A 20046-nucleotide genomic window follows, 5' to 3' on the forward strand; every position below is an offset into this window, starting at 1 on the left:
ATTCAGATCCATCTTAAGAGCCTGTACGTATTTGTTTCTAGTTCTTGAAACATATAGCACAAGAAGGACCCAGTCTGGTTCTTCAGGTTCCCTTTAATCCTGCTGCTCTGGAGGCACCACAGCTCCACCCTGTGGTGACAAACATGAACTACAACACCTCCTGTCATCACTACATTAGTCATTCAGCACAGATCATCAGACATCAGACTTCAACAAACCAGCAGGAAGAAGAAACTGGACACAGTCAATAAAATATCACCTCCAAAACGTTAATCCATGAAGAGACAGAAAATAAACCTACTGGGGAAGAAATAACTGACCGTCTTTGGTGCCGAGACATCTCTTCAGGTTTTCATTGATCAGAGGAGTTTTGTTCTGAGGAACATGAAGAACAAAGTTAACGTGAGCTTCAGTGAAACAACAGTGGCTAACTGGAGCTGAAGCTAATGTTACCGTCACCTCCAGCTTGTCCTGCTCCTCCATCGCCAGGAACACCGCAGCCCTCATCTCTGCCTGCAGGAGGAAACAGGGAGGAAGGTTTAGCTGCAATTGGTGACTTCACTTTAATGAGTTCACAGTTCTCCTCCTTCTTCAGCTAAATAAACAATTTAAAGCCTCCTCAGATCAGCTGATCTTATAGAATATGATGCACCGTTATAGACGAAAGTACCCAACAGTATATGAAGTACTTCAAATGAGCTCAACCTGAAACATCTACAGCAGGAAAATGACACAGACACATGAATGCAGCAGAAATATGAATCCAGAAACATCAGAGGGAACAGAAACACTGACAGGGACCATTTTACTGCCACATGAGTACATGTTGCTGATAAGACTTATATACTTTTACTTCAGGAAGGTTATGAATGCATTAATTTTTCTTCTAGTGAAGTATTTTCAGTGTGGTATTAGTACTTTTACTGAAGTACGGGATCTGAATCTACATGTAGTAAATGTAGGATATGGATCTAGGGATCTAGGGATAGATCTAGTGTAGGACTTGTTTTTAAAGCTTTTATTGTGAAGAAACATAGTACCTTAAACCACTATGTGAAGCTTAATGATTTCATGATTTTCAAGTTACTGATCAGCTGACTCCACCTCTGGTGCAGTATGTAGCAGCACACCACCTCAACACTGAATATCTGGATCACTAGCAACAGATTTGAATCTCTCAGACACAAACTGTATGCAGCAGTAAATGACGCCACAACCTGGAAACCTGTCGAAACTTTTATGACGTAGAAACTTTAATGTTGTTGAGAATCCTTCAGGCTTCAGAGGTCAGATTAACTACCAGAGAAGAAAAGTATGTTCAAATGTAATGAAACGTGAACAAACAGCAGCAGAGCTAGCTAGCTAACGCTCACGGCTACATTAGCCCTCTAGCTAACAGCTAGCGACACAACACCTCCGTATGTTTTCACCGTCACCTTTTAAAACTACAATACAAACCGGACACGAACACGATTGGCGTGAATGAACGTCACTGTACCTCGGCCGACTGACGTTTAGCTAACTGTTTAGCTGACATTAGGCTAGCCTTGCTAGCCGGCGGGTCAGTTAAACTGACACGTAACGATATTAAAGTCGGTGTTTGAGACCTTGAGCTTGTTGAGCACTCCGTTATTCTCCAGGTTCTGGATCAGCAGGTCCCGCAGCTCGGTGTCGTCCTCTGTAGCTGACATGTTTAACTGAGGCTAACTGAAACTAAGTGAAGCTAACTGCTGCTGTCAGGACAACAAACCAAAACAAACCACACGGAAGTGGCCCTTCTTCTTCTACGGTTTAATGTCAGCTCGTTGGAGCGGGCTGACGCCACCTTCTGGCCGCAGTGTGGTCTGGATGATTCAGTCAGAAGCTTCTTTTCTTCTTTTCTGACTGAAAGACTAAAACACTGTATATATTATTATAATTGAAAATTGGGAAGTGTCTTAAAAGAAAAGCCCAATTTAAATCTAAATAAATATCAATCCATTATCCATTTGTTATCGGAAAGTTTATTCTCCATATATGTTGAATTGTTTGTTGCATGGTGAGATGGATGACTCTATGTTACACTAGGAATTAATTAAATGAATAATCAGAAGTGTAATTAAACACTTATGTCCTCATAAAATATTCCTAATCGCACATACAAAGTGTTACCTCGTCTCGGGTTAGTGTTGTAGGACCAGCATGCACCTGGGGTCTGTGTTTTTTTTATTTTCTTATTCTTTGTTTGTTTTCCAACAAATAAATAAACCACAAAAAATCACAACAATTCTTTGTTACATATATATATATATATATATATATATATATATATATATATACATATGGGTATATATATATGTATATATATATAGGTTAGGTGTTTATTTGTGTTTGTGCTTCAGGCGACACAACAGAAAGAAACATGATGTGAGGCTGCTTCGAAAGAAAAAGAAGTTGTTTCTCCAAAGAATAGAAGGAAGAGGGAGAGGGATTTGGGGGGGGGGGGGGGTAGAAAAGGGAGAGGAAAAGAGGATAAAGAAAAGTGGGAGGAGGAGGAGGAGAAGATAGAGGAGGAGGAGACAAAACAACCACAAAGAGACACAAAACGTTTTCACTCTGTTCAGCTCTACAGTAAGAGGGTGGGGGGGCACAACATGTGCTGAGGAGCCCATCGTCTCGGATCATGAGTAGAACAAACAGGAGGTAGAGAAGAAGAAGAAGAAGAAGAAGAGAAAGACAGGAGAAGAAGGCATAGAAGAGGAAGAGAAGAAGAAACAAAGAACAGAGGAAGAAGAGGATGGAGAGGGGGGAGGGGGAGGGGGGGGGCAGAAGAAGAGGAGAAAGAGAAAAAAAGAATAAAAGAATAAAAGGGGGAGGAAGGACCAACAGAGATGGATTGGGGGGGGGGGTGCTCAGGGGGAGGAGGGGGGAGACAGACAGACTGGGTTAGGAGGAGGGGACGAACAGGAAGAAGAGGAGGAAGGAGCATCACCAGCAGGACACACAGACAGTCGGCGGATCACTGAGCCTCCGCCGCCGCCTCTGAGCTGCTGCAGCCGGACACAGAAACAGCAGACCCGGCCGCAGACACGGAGCCATGGCCGCTGAAGACAGCCGATCCACGGCCTGCACCGGCTCCAGCCTCCTGCAGCCGGTCAGCGAGATCACCAACCTGCCGCTGGACCAGGTAAGATCCACCGGGACATCTCCTCCACATCAGCCGGGCCTCGGAGCTCCGGAGCTCCGGGGCGGAGACCGGCTGCTGGCTCTCACATACACGGCGTTAAATGCGACATGCACGGCCGAGGGGCAACAAAAACCACCGCCTGACGAATGAAGCGAAAGCGGAGCAGACAGGCGGTGCAACGACGGCGGGTCCAAAATGGATGGAGGCCTCGTATCGGTGCACAGACAGCCCAGATATGTGTCAGATAGAAGCAGATTTGAACGCTGGACGCTGGACGGTGTCACGTCTTCATGCCTGTGGTCGCTGAGATGAGATGGCAGCTGGATGGTTGAGTGTCTGACAGTCCTCAGTCCGGAGCTTTCTGATGGAAATGCACTGTTTGCATCCTGAACGAGGCTTTGTGTTCATGTATCTTCTTTTCTCCTGAGACAGAAGGTGAAGATGTTTATGATGAACATCTGGTGTTGTTCTGGCTTCATACAGGCCCCAATATTAAATATGACCATGTATTATTAGATTATCAGTCTGTCAATAGAATCACAGTGGAATAAAATAAACGTATTCAGAATAATAAATGCAGTAAATATAATGTAACGTCATATAACATCATACAGCCTGAGTAACTACAGACCTTCACATGTAGATACTGCTTTACTCTCACAGGGAAATACATGTTACATTTGCATTAAAAAACATGTGATAATCTTAGAAAATAAAGAGCATAAGTAAAAATTAAACCAGTGGTTTGTCCTCTCAACTGGTCACATGATCAACATTTCACTTACAGTCAGAGAAAAGTCCAAAAGGTGAGAACAGGTTTGTGTATCAGAACTTTGTTTCTTCTTCTTCCATTAATCATCTCACGACCTCTCAGATTTATCTGGTGACCCTTTGGAGGGGCCCAACCCCGAGGTTTGGGAACCACTGGACTAAAGTAACTAACTGTACAAATGAAGCTCTTAAATTTTAAAGATGTGAAATGTTACATTTTGATTTAAACCATCAAAGAATAAGTCAACGAGATTAGAGCTGCAGTGATTCGTCAAATATTCTGCTTCACAAACACAAAGGATTTTCTGCTTTCCTCCGTTTTCTGTCTCAGGAAAAAACAAGACATTTAATGTCACATTTAATAACGACACCTTGGACTCTCAAGATTTGTGATTTTTTAAAGAGCAAAATTCTTTAGAAGAGATAAAAAAGTACAAAAAGTGATAAGAAACAGAGTAAATAATGATAAAACTGGAATACGATCTAAAAGAGAACTGATTAGTAAACCAGTTGAAGCTAAAGCTCCTTCACACATCACCAGGTCATTCATCAGGTGTGGTTTTTGTCAGCACTAACGAGGAGATGTTCTGCGCTCTGATTGGCTGAGAGCCAGGCCTCTGGTCACTGAGCCGGACCCTGATGATCCAGATGAAGGATGAGGATCCTCCTGGATCTGGTGATCTACCTGTTCCACTGCTGCTGATTCTCCTCATACAGTCTCTGAATCCTGCAGATCAGAACTGAAACACTGAAGCCTGAAATCAGTTTACTGGGAAACACTGTGCTCAGACTGGTCTTATGGTCTGCGGAGACTTTCCTCCAGACAAAACCACCACAGGGATCAGGACTGAGTCTCAGCAACTAGTTTCTGACTAGTGATTCACTAAATGAGGTTTAGTGATGTGTAAATCTGTTGCTAGGAAACATCCAATCAGGAGCAATCAACTATGTAAACAGGAAGTGACTGTAGCATCACAAGCTAGCATAACTTCCAAAAAACAGTTTTAGAGTCTAAAAGATCTTAGTAAATGTAGGTGTTACTTTAACTTCTGTCTGCAGACGTGGAGACATCTGTGTGTTTCAGAGTTAGAAGTATTCATACCGTTTAGAATGAGAGGGAAATATCTGATTATGCTAAGCTAACTAACTATTTACTCATGTTGTGTTATTTTAGTGAAACGTAATTTAAAATCTTCATTATTAAACAGCATTTATCAAGTTTCAGGTCAGACATGTCGACCATCCTCCATATGACGTTGACTCTGAACAGCTCTGGTGCTAGCATGCTAACGTTAGCTTTGTCAGCCTTTCCCCCTCTCACCCATCTCTGTTGGTCCTTCCTCGCCCTTTCATTAACAGTTGAATATTTAGTAAGAACTGATCTCTTCGACAGAACCAGTTAGTGTTTAATGTAGTGATGATAAAACTCCACTCGGTGACACTGACGGCACGACGTGGAGAAAACTTCTTGTCAACGGATCCAAAACAAACAACCTGAAGTTGAATGAGTGCATTATCGTGACATCTGACCTCCCGTTTGCTTGTTGTTTTCTCCTCCATCATTAGTCACAGCTGAGTTTCTAATGAACGCCAGCGTCTCGATGCTTCGCGGAGCAGACGGGAGGAAACAGCAGCAGTGGGTTTTCTCCTCAGTGGAGTCGAGCGTCTGGCTGTAATCGCTCACTTTACACACCGTTCATTATTAATGAACAACACATCAACAAGCGTCGCCTGTTTCACTCTACAGCCGGATCAGATGTTACGCTGCTGATACGTCTGTGGTGTCACTGTTTCAGCTGCTGTCAGTCTGAAATACAACACACTGTCTGCAGAGTCCCACTCCACCCAAACAAGCTCCAGCAGCCAAAAAGAAACCAGTCCTGACCTCATACCTGCCTGACAGGACAAACTCAGGGCACAACGGCTCCTGGAGATTAAGCTCCAAGTGTCAGAATGTAGACACGAGGATTCAATGAAGACCGGACAGAAGAGACGGGTTTTTTAGAGTAGAAACTTTACTCAGTGTGAAATATGTAAAATCATTTCAGCTTCACAGTGATGGAGGTTTTCTTCAACCTTCAACTCAGATTCTCTTGAAAGTCTTTGGGACTTTAAACACCTCTGAAACTGACTTTAATGATTCATTTTATTAATTAGACTAATCGACTAGTGGTTTCATCTCTATCCTTTACCCGTTAATAATAACTTAACATGTCATCTGTTGCTTAGCTGAGGCGGAGAACATCCTCAGAGTCTGAACCAAACAGAGAGTCTGACAGTAGAAGCTGGTGTGTAAACTGAGATCAGGATGAATGTGAGCCATCAGAAACCACAGTTTAACATCCTGAGTGTGTGTGTGTGTGTGTGTGTGTGTGTGTGGAGGGGGGGGGCGCTCCAGATGAACGATTTAAAGGCCCCCCCTCGAAAACGAGATGTTGATCCTGATACAGTAAATGGGATTTAACCTCTAATGCTCCTCTCAGAGTGCTCTGTAATACATCAGGCCAGATGTTCCTCCACAGCTGGAGGATTGAAGGGTTAATGAGACCCTCAGTCTCAGTCAGATACAGGATTAACCCTTCAGTCTCCAGTGGACTGAGGATCCTTAATGGTCTGCGATCAGCAGACTGGAGCTCCTCCTCTCTGCTGCAGGCTACAGGCTACATTAGCTGCTAGCTAGCATAACACACCACAATCTCACACACTGTCAGAGGAAGAGTTGCATTGTGGGTAGTGTAGGCGGCAGGTTATAACACGGATAAAAAAGAGGATATCTCTGGTTCTGCTGCACCAATTTTGACAAAACTGTCCATCATGAGTCCGACAGAGTTACAGGAGTCCCATGATGCATCTGTGGAGGCTGAAAACTTAAAGCTGCATTAATGAATGAACTCGGCCACTAGACGGCAGAAGCTGACAGACACTCAGCATTGACATATTATCATCTTATAAATAAAGCAGAAGATGCTAACATGTGATCAAACAGCTGCTTATTGTCACAGACCAACATGGTCCTTCATGTGGGGTGGTGTTTGTGTCTCCTGGTAGATGAAGTCCAGTCTTCTCTCTCTGTTAGCTCTGTTTCTGGTCTCCTCCACCTCCTGAGGGAAACATCTGGCTCTTTAGCTGCTAAATGCTGCACTGTGTTCAGCAGCTGGTCTCTAACTGAGTCTGTCCAGCCCAGTAACAGACCCGCCGATCCACCAGAGGACGGGGTGTCAGCGTCACGGTTTGCCTTGCCTACGCATGTATGAAGGTGCAGTACCAGCAGGGGGCGACAATGATGGGAGCAAAGGACAAACACAGTCAAGAGTTTCCATGTGAAACCTAAATATTATTGTTATTTTAACTTCCGTATGTAATGTACTGAACTTACCTCACATAAGTAACTAATGTACTTATTTTAACTGAACTGCGGCCGTCACCTGAAATGTTTCTCAGCAAGCTTTATTTAAGTCTAACAGGATGTTGTGTATTTATTGTTGCTAACTTCTTGTACCAGGTTGGTCTGTCTGCTGTTTGCTGCTGAGCAGGTTCATCAGAAAACAGACAGGAAATGTGAAGCAAAACCAAAATAGAGTAAAAAGATAATGTTTAGTTTAAAGAGCTAAAACGCGATAAACTCTTTATTTACGATGACTTAAACAAGAGAAACATTTAAGAAGCTAAAACCAGGTGAAGTCTTAACTGAAGTTAAAATATATTTCCTAATTTAAAGACACTGAGACTCATGAATAACTGAGTTTGTCCTCCAGAAACTCTCTGTGTTTAATAAACTGCTACAAGGACGAGAGTTTAATGAAGGTCCTCCTCCCATCATCCATCTCTCTCCTGTTGTTCACTGAGTCAGCAGAGGGAGCCTTCATCATGTCCGAGGTCTTCTTCTCTTCATTTGCTGCTTTTAGCTCCGTGACCTCTGATCACCTCCGACTGCAGGACGCAGATCATAAGAATAATAATTATAATAATGATGTTCTTCATCACTGCTGCGACAGCTGCTGAGGGAGTACTCTGTATTAGAAATACTCTGTATTAGCGAAATATACTTACATACTGACTTCCTGTTGGTGTGACTGCAGCAGCCGGAGCTCAGAGCCTGAACTCAACAAGCCCCTGGTCTTTGTACCAGTAGATATTTCTCCAGCGGTGCTTCACGGTGAAGTAATCTGTCTAATGGACAGCAGGTCGAGGCTCAGAGACTATAAATATCTCCTGAAGGTCTAATTTTATCAGCAGAGACGTCAGAGAGAGGGGACGACAGAGTCCAGCTTCAAAACACTGAGACTCACCTGAACCACTGATGGTACTGCTAATACTATTAATACTATAAATACTACCACTAATAACAGTACTACTACTACTACTACTACTACCACCAATACCTACTACTGAATCCTGACTTGTGGGTCACATGATCTAACCTGCAGCAGTTGACCTACAGAGGTGTCTTTTGTCCCTCTCCTCTGTCTGCAGGTAAACTTTGTGGTGTGTCAGCTCTGTGCTTTGCTGTCAGCCTTCTGGTTTCGCCTCTTCCTTCATCCCAGTAAAACCAGTCCCTTCATCAGACACGTGGTGGCGACTGTACTGGGACTGTACTTTGCTCTCTTCTGCTTCGGCTGGTAAGACGGATGCTGCTGGTCTCTGACGATTTATGTAACAATGAAGAAAACACTCAGTTAGCTTGTTACTGTGGGAACATTTAGAAACTGTAGCTTGTAATGATTGCTAATGTTAGCTTGCTTAGCATGTTTACATGATAATGTTAGCATGTAACATTTAATATGTAACCTGCCCCAAGTAACATTTAGCATGCTAATTGTGTCACAACCCCCCCCCCCCTCCTCCTTTATTGTTGACAATATTTGACTTGCTGTTAGCTCGCTATTAGCATTTTAGCTTTACTTTGAAAGTACAGCTGAGGATGACATTAATTTAGTTTAAAGTTATCAGTAGAGATATCATTATTTCATGAACTAGACTGCATGGCTCCAACTAACTAAGTGAATATCTGACATCATCACAATCCATCCAGTAGCTGTTGAGATGTTCAGTCATTCATTCAATGCCTGACTTAAACCTCAGATAAACGATCAACACAATCCTTTCATTTCTTCCTTTACAGATTCATGTTGCTGGATGTCACCCTTTTACTGTCGGGCAGGTTTGTCAGTGTTTGGAGGTGAATCTCTACATTTCCTTTGTTTTCCAGGTACGCCCTTCACTTCCTGGTTCAGAGTGGACTCACCTATGGCATCATGATCCTGACTGGAGTCGAACACATGCACAAGTAAGCTTCAGAAAGTCCTTGTATCACTGGTCTATCACGTTTCTGTAATAAAAATCACTTTTTTAGGTCACACTGTAACATTTCACTGCATGAAAGCCTGGACTGTCTGAGGTTGTGGTGTTTGGAGGGATCAGGTTCAGGGTTCAGATGAGGCCAGTTGTGGGTCTGGAGACATTAAAACTCCCAGAGTTTTAAAGAAGAAGAAGAAGCAGTGGTCATTAATCAGTCCACAGCTGCTCCACAAAGAAACTCTCAACACAAAGTTTCATAAGCCTTCGACTACATCTCATGGCCTTCCTCAGCAGGTGGAGTTGCTCAGTTGTCATGGAGACGGTATAGTCGTGGAGGTGGTGAGAAGGTTTCTGGTGTCCTAAATGTCCTCCATGACCTTTGACCCGGTCCTCCACTGAGTCCAGGCCCATGACCCATCAAGCTTTTGTCTTTAGGAATCGGGTCACGAAAAGAGGCAGCGAGATATCTGTATGTATGAGTGAGGCGTCACATTCACACCTGAAGCTGCCCAGTGCAACCAGTCTGACTGGGGGTTCAGGGCACTTTTGTATCGTGTCTATGATGACCTGCAGTCACTACGTGTTAAAGCGACATGAATGAATAAGACTGCTCTCTGTTATTTTGAGGTACTGCCTCCTGGTGGCTCTCAGCTATCTGAGTCTGTGTCAGATCACTCGAGTCTACGTCTTCGACTACGGCATGTACTCTGCTGACTTCACAGGGTAAGAACTGTTCACACCTGGCGTTAAGGTGCATCTCTGGTACACAGTTACTCAAATCTAATTCTGACTTAAATCCACTTCTACATGTATTTCTCATTTTCTCTCTCCAGCCCCATGATGGTGATAACACAAAAGATCACCAGCCTGGCGTTTGAAATCCATGATGGTAAGCATGTGACGACATGTTGGATGTTTGCAGCTCAAACCAGCGGTTTATATTCAGGTTTGTGTTTCTCGTACAGGAATGGCACGAAAAGAAGAACACCTGACTCCAGGACAGAAGATTTTGGCGATAAGGTTTGTTTCACTGGGTGGCTTTATGGTTGTTTCCTTCCATTAAATGTCTCGCTGCAGGGCTTCTTTTATAACGCAGTTTATTATACTGTTATAACTGGTATTATACTGGTATTGTATTCTACCAAATACATTTAGTTTGGGCATGTTGATTTGTTCATTGATTAATCTTCTAATTATTTCAGCTCCAATGAAAAGGGTACTTTTACAATGATACTAGAATAAAGCAGTATCACTCTATACTGGTACCACACCCCCCAGTGTAGAAACCAGTGTGGTTACTGGTTCAGTGTTGAACCTGTGTGTGTGTTCAGGAGGATGCCTAGTCTGCTGGAGTACTTCAGCTACAACTGTAACTTCATGGGGATCCTGGCCGGACCCACCTGCTCCTACAACGACTACATCGCCTTCATTGAGGGAGACCCCCGTCGCCATAGAGACCAAGAGGCTGACAGGAAGTACAACAGCAAGCTGAGGCAGAACGAGCCATCACCAAACGTACGACACATGACCACAAATACTGAATTTTGATTTGATGACTTCTATGAACATCCCGACTCATATGATTGGATTTCTTCTTATGTCATTAACATTCTGTCACCTAAATTCATACTATATTAATTCCACAGTTTGGGGCATGTACTGATAACTACATTTTGTCTCACTGAGTGGTTCCATGTTTCTGAGAAGGATTTTATGACCCTGATGTTGTTTGGTCCTGAGAAAGAAACGTAGTGGAGGAAGAAACTGTATTTGATCAGGTTTATTTTAGCCGATACTTGATTTTAGCCTGATCGGCCCCTGATATCGATCATTACGATCTCCTGTACGAACAGTAACACATCATCGGCATAACGACTGATTTTGCTAATTAATAATTAAATAATGTTTATAATGCCGAATTTGCCATGCAGCTGCTATCGGTTCAATGAATCTGTTAAAGAGAACGTCCCTCTTTATAGACTAGGGAGACAGAAAGACATTAGAAGACAAGTTGTGTTGAGGAGGTCGTCCGTGAACTCCTTGGTTTGTCGAAAACGTCCAGAACATGTTGTCGATCTTTCTGAAACTTTGATGATTAAACAAATCTTTGCTTTTGTCCGGCCAGCAGTTTTAAAAGACTATGTTTCATCTCTGTCAGTGGTCTGAATCCAGAGCTGAGAGCGATCTGTCCCCGGGTTTCTTTGATAATCTTGACCAGTTCTCAGCGCTTTTTAAAGCTCTTTCTCTTGTTGTAAATCCAGTGCAGGTTTATTCATAATTTAGAGGAGTGATGTTGACAAAATGTTCACTCAGTGACGAGGCTCTCTGGTAAACCCACACACAACTGTGATACAATGAGATGCTTTCTGGAACAAAGTCTGCTTTCAGTTTCATGGAGAAACTAAAATAAATGTCTCTGTGTTTTCTTAGACGGAGGTAGTCCGTAAAGTAGCCACGTCCTTCTTCTGCCTCCTGGTCTTTCTGTCGGTGTGTAAAGTTTTCCCCGTGGAACGAAACATCGACGACGACTTCATCGCCAACACACCATTCTACGCTCAGGTGGTCTACCTGTACCTGTCCATGCTGACCACCAGACCCAAGTACTACTTCGTCTGGACGCTCGGTGGGTGTCTGAAACCTGATATTTTCTTTCTTTATATTTTCTCTTTCTGTCTCTCTTCTTGTTCCTTCAGTCTTTCCTCTGTTTGTGTTTCCATTTCATGTTTCAGTGCAGATAAAATAAACATGAGGCACAGTAGAAAAGTTGAATAGAAACAACAAAATCGAATAATAAGTCCCCAGTATCACTTAAAGACTAACTTAACACCTCCTGCTGACCTCCAGTGGTTTAACTTCTCACCTTGGCTCATACATTATCACCTAAATGCAAACTCCAGCCACTGAGTCAGAAAGTTTCATCTGTCCAACACCTCTCCATGTAATTTCTTTTTAACCTCAGCTGACGCCATTAACAACGCAGCCGGCTTCGGCTTCAACGGCTATGACAGTGATGGCTCTCCTCGCTGGGACCTCATCTCCAACCTGAGGATCCTCAACATCGAGGTCAGGACTGTCAGGGTTCTGGACTTTACACACCATGTTTATGTAAAAGAGCTCTGGAATCAGTTTATCCCCACTAACTGTTAGCTGTTAGCTGACTACAACTTTATTTGTGTATCACTGTAAATGTTATTGTATAAATATTGATTGTATTAATCAAACTCAGATTTCGTTTTGTTTCAGTTAGCCACCAGCTTCAAAGTTTTCCTCGACAACTGGAACATTCAGACAGCACACTGGCTCAAAAGGTCTGCACACATTTATTCTGTTCCTGTTGTGTTTCTAATGTTATTTATCTACAGAGGAACCACAGGGTCAGACTCCCTTTAAAGGTCTCCTATTTTGTTGTTGTAAGTTTATTGCCAAGTAGGTTTTCACATCCAAGGAATTTGCTTTGTTATATTGATGCATAACTGTAGTTGTTCCACTCTCTCCTTCCTAACCCATTAGACTCACACTTCACATTATTATCTGCTATTCAACTGCAAACACCCTCATCACAAACTGCACGTTGTCAGCTGTGCAGGTGAGCTACTACACAGCACGGGCTGGAAAACCTGCTGAAACGAACGTGACACATTAAACGATAGGCTGAATCTCTATCAGCTGATAATCTAACAGCAGCAGGTGGTCTAGCTGCTGTAAATAAGATATAAAAGCTTTGTCTCTATCTGACCTCTGACCTCTGCTTGACAGGGTGTGTTATGAGCGATGTCCCTACCACCCAACAGCAGCCACCTTCATCCTGTCGGCCATGTGGCACGGAGCTTATCCAGGCTACTACCTCACCTTCCTCACCGGCATCGTCATCACGCTGGCTGCTAGAGCGGTGAGCTATCCCCGCTAACTGTTAGCTGTTAGCTTAGGAGCCCACTAACTCACTGTTAGCTGTTATTTAGTCTGACTCACCGGATGTAGGCTGTTGAGATAAGTCTGCCATTGGCTGACTATTTCAGTCAGCATTCTCCTCCCCTTCAGCTTCCTGTTACCCGCACCGTCGCTGCATGCTGGGCTCAGCGCCGCCCAAGACGGTTGTGATTGGTTTAGGTCTACGGTAACAGTTACATTATGTGAAATGATACTGAACTATTTCTGTTTGCCGCTATTTGAATAAACATTTTGTACTCTCAGGTTCGACACAACGTTCGGCCGTACTTCCTGCAATCACCGACCCACAAACTGGTCTATGACGTCATTACGTGGGCGGCCACTCAGATCGCCATCTGCTACACAGTGGTGCCTTTTATCCTGCTGTCTGTGGGTCCATCCATCAAGTTTTACAGGTCAGTAAACCAGTCAGGTTTAATTCAGTTAACTTTGTGTCAGTCAGATTTAACTCAGGCTTAACTTTGTATCAGTCAGGTTTAACTTACTTTAACTTAGTCAGCTTTCCTTTAGGTATAACTTAGTGTCAAACAGTTTTAAGTACTAATTTTCACATCAACTCTCTTGTGATAATTGCCATGGAAAATGTCTCTATGTCTCTCTGTTTCTTAAAGCTCGAATATATCCAACTTGGAGGTAAATAAGTCCTCACTAAGTCATTAAGGAAACTTCCCCCTAATATAAAGCTGTTTGGATCATTTTCACCTTCACACTACCAACTACAATAAACCAAATCTCAACACTGGATAACTGTTCGATCAGTGTGTAAAGATCCTACTTGAATACTCGCCCTCTTTAGCTGTTGGATGGCGTGACGTTGTAGTCGATCACTACCTCTCCTTTTGACTTAAATGTGGTATTAGATCACCTGAAATCTCTCCTCATCTTCACCTGTTTTCTCCTCCCTCCACCCTGCAGGTCCTGGTACTGCGGCCTCCATATCGGCTGCGTTCTGCTGGCCGTGGCGTTGCCAGTCAAACCGAGACATCTCCGCCTCAAAGACCAGCAGAAGAACCTTCTCCAGGAGCCAGTCCAGCACCACCTGGAGGCTACAGACAGCAACTGCAGCCAGAAGGAAAAAACCACATGAGACAGAGGACAAAGAACGATCGTGTACAACATTATATTTCCATTAACTTGTATAGAAAGACGAGGAGGTGAACCACATCAAACGGACCTTCCTCCTGTCTCGGGTACGGAAACATGATGGTCATGACACCAAGTTAAAATACTGTATTATTTGGATTCACAGGACGAAAATAGGCCCTGAATTTTGAAGGCCTGTGCTGTACTTGATGAAGTGTTTCCCACAAAACCGTGTCTTTACAAGGAGGTACGACTGCTGGGATAGCATTTGGACCGAAACTCTGATAAACAACAGAAGAGAACATTTTCTGGGTCAGGTGACAGGTTCAGACGGATCTGCAATGATGGAGGATATATATATAAATACATATATATACTGTAACTTCATATGGAGCAGCTGCCCTGAAGTGTCATGGCCACCTGTGTAGTGTTGAACTGACTCAATTTTCTTTCTGGTTAGAAACCTGCTGTCCATCTGCAGAAATGAATAAAGGGAGGAATGAATGAAAGGATGAATAGGGAAATGACTGAGCAGATGATTAAAGGAGTACATGGATGAAAGCATGTTAAAGAAAAGTCCATTGTATGAGAAGACAGAATGAGCAAGTGGATGACTACATGGGTTGTGTGAGTCAGGTAAAAGAAGGAATGAGCAGGCCAGTGAGTTAGTGCATTAAACAAGTCAACGAATGAACAAAGAAGCAGAAGGTTGAAAAGATCTTGTCTCCTCCACATTCCTCCCAGACCATGTTTTCATCTATTGAACCACTACATCACAGTATTCATAGAAATGAGTTTGGAGAAAGTGCCAATGATTATTCCACTCAGCCGCCTTAGTTGTTTTGTTTTTCACAAGAAAAAGAAAAGTGCTACTTTTCAGGATCAGTATTTACTCTTTCTTGATGTGTGAGGAGGGCGTCGTGTTTACATTTGTAGATGTCAGTTCTTGTCAAGTTGTTATTTATGTAATTTATGTAATTTCAAACAGACTTGTGGTTGGATGTGAGATGTGTGGAGATTCAGCTTGAAGAAGAGGACATTGAACTGAACATTTTAGGTTCAGATTAGGTTCCTCTTCCATAAAAGGGTCACGTGACAGCAGGAAGCGAACCCAACATTTTCACCTGTTGGTTTAATGAAGGGGTTAGCTCCTTTGGTTCAGCTAATGTTTAGTTTAGAAGCTAAAACCGTTTGGTTCAGGTCAGCTAAAGGTTCAGTTTAGCAGCTCTAATAATCTGGTTTAGGGTAGCCGACACCTCAGTGTAGCAGCTAACTCTGGTTCGGGTCAACTAAAGGTTTATCTAGGTCAGTTTTGGTTCAGCTAATATAATTTAGTTTTGAAGCTTAACATGTTTGGTTCAGGCACATAAGGTAAGTCCCAGTTACCTAACTGTTATTTAATGGTTACATTTAATGGACAAACCAGTCTAGATCAGGTTAACTACTGGGGCATTGAAACGACAGTTGGTACAGCTAATGGTTCAGTTTAGAGGCTAAACAGTTTGCTTCAGGTTAGCTAACAGCTCAGTGAGAAAGCTAAACCAGTTGGTTCAGGTTGGCAAATGAGTCACATATTATCAGCTTTAACAGTTTGGTTCGCTTATGATTCAGTTGAGTGGCCAAAAAACCCCAGTTTTGTTCAGGTCAGCTAATGTTTCATGTTAGCTAAAACGTTTGTTTGGGGTTGGCTAACAGCTCAGTGTAGAAGCTAAACCAGTTAGTTCAAGTTAGCTAATGGTACAGCTTAACAGTTGATACAGGTTAGCTAACAGGAGAAAGTACCGAACCCAGTTGGTCCAGTTTGACTAATGGCGGACTTCAGCAGCTCAACGGTTTGATTTAGCTTCTCTGTAGCAGATATAAAAGTTATTTTCAGATTGGCTGGAAGTTTTAGTTTCAAAAGGGAATGAAATTAAATTCTCCTGCACCAACTCCTCCATTAAATGTTTAAATGATGCAATGTTAGTGCCAACACTGCATGGTTATGTAGCCCAGTTTACGTTCAGTTAAATTCTGTTATCACTTAACTTTCCATGATTCCTTCTTCCCATCTCATCAAGGTTAAAGAGAATAGGACATAATACTATTTGGATTCAGCATTACTTTCCACCACTAACTGCTTTATGTTTGTAGTCATGTCTCCTTTGCAAAAACCAGGAAAGCACATTTCTTAATTTTCCTGTATGTTTTCCACATTTGTAATTTTAGCGTTGTTTATTTCATGAGACCTGGATGAGGATGTGACATTGCAGATGAATAGATATGGTAATTATTTGAGATGATAAAACAATTAATGTTCTCACACCCAACCAGCCACCTATCTGTAGGTTTGATATGGACGATATGTTTGTTTGTTTTTTGTAAATTATGTGATTAAACCTTGGATTTTTTTGACACTTCACATTGCAAGCGTGTTAATCTGTGGTGGTTGTGCAATAGATGTAACTGATTCATCCTCATGTCTCTTCTCCTGCCCGGGAATTAAAGTTCACATGCTCCAAATATGAAGTGGTTTTGGAAGGAATAATAACCCACAGACTGTTGACTGTCCATGGCACATGATTGGTTCCCCCCTGGATAAAGTGGGGCTGGGACACAGCTACAGTACAGGAAGATAAGACCTGACTGCTACATACTCTCTGATCTTTAAACCCTAATAAACGGATCTTGAACCAGGCTGAGCAGAGCTCCTCCTCTGACACTCTGTTAATAAGTAGTTATATTCATTCCTCAGATAATAAGATTAGTTGTTAATGTTTTGTGGTTAATAGATTTAAAAGTCACTTTTCTCTGCTGAGCGTATTCAAGTACGTCACAAAACCACACCATTACAACCAATGCAAATAATTCAGAAAACATACAAAACTGAAATATATCAAAACAAGCACACAAGCACTGGCTACGTTTTCAGCTGAATAGATTAGTAAATTAATTGATTATTTGATTGACAAAATTACAGGAGGAAACTGGAGGAACATCTGGGGCAAAATAACACCAGGGATGTCTGGAGAGGACTTAAGAAGATCTCTGGACATGGAAAAGGTGAGGGGAGACATCAGGACAGTGGAGACAGGGACTGGGCTAACAAACTGAACCTGTTTTTCAACAGGCTCGATTCTGCCCAGTCTCTCTCCCCCACTTATCCTGCCCCCTCTTCACACCTCCCCGAGCTGCCCTCCACTCCACCCCCCTGCTCGTCCCCTTCCTTATTAACACCAGACCGCCCTCTACACCTCAGACTTCAGACACAACACTGTCAGCTGTCACATCCAGAAGTTCTGTGACGACACTGCCATCGTTGGATGCGGGTCTGAGGGGAACCACCTGGAATACAGGGAGGTCATCAGCGACTTTGTCAGCTGGTGTGAGCTCAACCAGCTTCACATCAACGCCAGCAAGACGAAGGAGATGATGATCGATTTCAGGAGGAAGTCATCCAGCATCACACCGGTGAACATCCAGGGTTTGGACATTGAGGTGGTAGAGAACTACAAATTCCTGGGTGTTCTCCTGAACAATAAACTGGACTGGTCTGACCCTGTACAAGAAGGGCCAAAGCCGCCTCCACCTGCTGAGGAGGCTGAGGTCCTTCGGTGTGTGCAGGAAACTGCTCCGGACACTGTGGTAGCTTTGGCTATCTTCTATGCTGTGGTCAGCACTACATAATTCTGTACATACTGTAAATCTGCACATAAATCTGCACATCTGTACATATTTTCCGTGTATGTATTTATTTTGTTCCCCACATTTTTCATATCTGTATTTATTATATGTATATTGTTTTTTGTTTTTTTTAATACTTCTGGTTTTTATTGACACAGTGCTGGCTGCTGTGTGTTTCTGCACCTTTCTGTATTTGCTGCTGTGACTTGTAAATTTCCTGCTGAGGGATAAATAAAGTCTATATTAACTTAACTCTTAGAAAACAATAGCACCTACAAAATAAGTTATCAAGTGCAGTCTAGTTATTGGTAAAGTGAAAGAAACAAGAGTATGACTGCAGTGAAATAAAGAGCTGTTTCCACCTGTAAAGCTGGCTGGATTGTTCACATGCTTTAACTGACTACTGCTTATGCTTTTATTTTGACAGCAGTAAGCGGAAGTGCCGGTCTCATTTTGGCGCGCTTGACGCAGCGGAGGGCTGTGGTTGGTTGGCTGTGTGTCGGTCGGTTGCTGTTCTGATCAAGATGGCTGCTGTTGTTCGGGATGGAGAATGAGCGCAGGCTGTCATCCGAACACAGGCCGAGGAAACGCTGACAAATCCGCCGAACAACCTGCACCGAAACCCGGCTGCACCCGAACCCTGACCGCGTAAACCGAATCTCATTCTCTTCTAAAGGTAAACACGGTTATTTTCCTTTACCGTCAGCATCCTCTCTGTCATCGATTAATATTTGATTGACACCCGCTGAATCGATCAGAAAAAAATCAGAGTTGCGGTCATATGTTTGATTTCTGTACATTTATGTGCGATAGATCAGTTATTCGATTGTTAGTTGTGATCAGACTGAATGAACGCAGCCGTCGATGAATCCGTGAATCCGCTCTGACAGCGTGAAGGTTACTGCAGTGCTATAACGACACACACACACACACACACACACACTAATAACAACATGGAATGTTAATGTGTTCATTAAATGTTGATGGGCCTCGCCTCATTCTGCCATGAAGGCTAATGATAAGGCTAATAAATGAAGCTTATAATTAACCTGCTTTAATCGAATTCATTTGTTATAAACATCACCTTTAATCATCTTAATAATAAGTGGAGTATTTCTCTGTTACTGTGCATTTATAATTCACTTCTGTTCTATATTACACGTTTCCATTGTCAAACAGCTTCCCTGTTAAAAGGGTTAAAACCACTGCACCAGATCACGTGTTATTTCAAGTCAATTTAACAGGAGGAGGATGAATATATATTGTACTATATCAAAGGTAGAATTCTCTGCAGATACTCTCCTGACTATAAACAACACAAGAAAAGCAGCATAAAATAGATGTAGACCAAATAGAATAGATAAAAATATAATGATAATAATAGTAATTATATAAAAACATACATTTACAGACATACACATTAGGAAAACATATACATATTGTAACATTTCTATGTAACATGTAAAATCACAAACATTGCTGTATAATATTTAAGTATGATGGATATCATCCTAAATGATATATTGCAGTATTCTGATAATATGAAATGTCACTCAAATGCAATTAAAGATTCTATTTTAAAAACGTATTGCGTTATTCTGGCACAGCAGTAGTAGATTAATCAATTAGTTGATCAGCAGAAAATGAAGGTAAGTTAAAACTTTATTGAAATGTATCACTGCCATTATTTTGATAATGACGATGAGTTTTTTTTGTTTGTTGACATTTTATAGACTGATTAAACCGGTTAATTGAGAAAAATCAGCAGATAAACATAATGACTGATCTTTAGTGTTATTGATATATTAGCGGTATTGATTGGCCTCGTTGATTGTCTGGGGATGTGGAGCTGTAATAATCAATATTTTCTTTAATCAGTTAAGTTTAATTGATTGGTTTCTATAAAATGACACGAAACAGTTTAAATGTTTAGAAAAAGATTCAGTTTACTGAGATGAAAAACAGAGAAACAGAAAACTGAAGAAACTGACCCCAGAACAGTTGTTTTTCTTCATAAAGGGCTTAAACAATTCATCCAATATCAATATCTATATATTGTCGTCAGTTAATAATAATCGATTAATGAAGAATATTTTAGATGTCGATCCTGCTGAGAT

The 20046-nt window shown here is 42.1% G+C and overlaps 2 protein-coding genes across 3 annotated transcripts in view; one reads left to right on the top strand and one right to left on the bottom strand.

Annotated features, from left to right (window-relative positions):
• The window catches only part of cep43 (centrosomal protein 43), a 17753-nt gene extending 16010 nt beyond the window's left edge, over window positions 1-1743 (bottom strand). For both annotated transcript variants that reach the window (XM_070926140.1, XM_070926139.1), the window contains exons 1-3: window positions 1608-1743; window positions 460-513; window positions 321-375 (exon numbers count right to left, since the gene is read on the bottom strand). In XM_070926140.1, the coding sequence (XP_070782241.1) occupies window positions 321-375; window positions 460-513; window positions 1608-1691 (193 nt within the window). In that variant the 5' untranslated portion in view covers window positions 1692-1743. The remainder of the gene's footprint in view (window positions 1-320; window positions 376-459; window positions 514-1607) is intronic.
• A 1333-nt stretch (window positions 1744-3076) lies between these two features.
• Window positions 3077-14270, top strand: mboat2b (membrane bound O-acyltransferase domain containing 2b). The gene is made up of 13 exons (XM_070926144.1): window positions 3077-3166; window positions 8411-8556; window positions 9147-9224; window positions 9863-9958; window positions 10069-10124; window positions 10201-10255; window positions 10567-10750; window positions 11666-11858; window positions 12195-12298; window positions 12479-12543; window positions 12992-13124; window positions 13427-13578; window positions 14099-14270. The coding sequence occupies exons 1-13, from the start codon at window positions 3077-3079 to the stop codon at window positions 14268-14270; spliced, it is 1524 nt and encodes a 507-aa protein (XP_070782245.1).
• Window positions 14271-20046: the final 5776 nt, after the last annotated feature.

Source organism: Enoplosus armatus, chromosome 19 (genome assembly GCF_043641665.1).
Source record: "Enoplosus armatus isolate fEnoArm2 chromosome 19, fEnoArm2.hap1, whole genome shotgun sequence".
NCBI lineage: Eukaryota > Metazoa > Chordata > Actinopteri > Centrarchiformes > Enoplosidae > Enoplosus > Enoplosus armatus.

Coding starts and splice junctions, on each gene's coding strand:
- mboat2b (XM_070926144.1), top strand. CDS start 3,077: ATGGCCGCTGAAGACAGCCGATCCACGGCCTGCACCGGCTCCAGCCTC. Junction 3,167..8,410: donor CCAACCTGCCGCTGGACCAG/GTAAGATCCACC, acceptor CTCTGTCTGCAG/GTAAACTTTGTGGTGTGTCA. Junction 10,751..11,665: donor AGAACGAGCCATCACCAAAC/GTACGACACATG, acceptor GTGTTTTCTTAG/ACGGAGGTAGTCCGTAAAGT.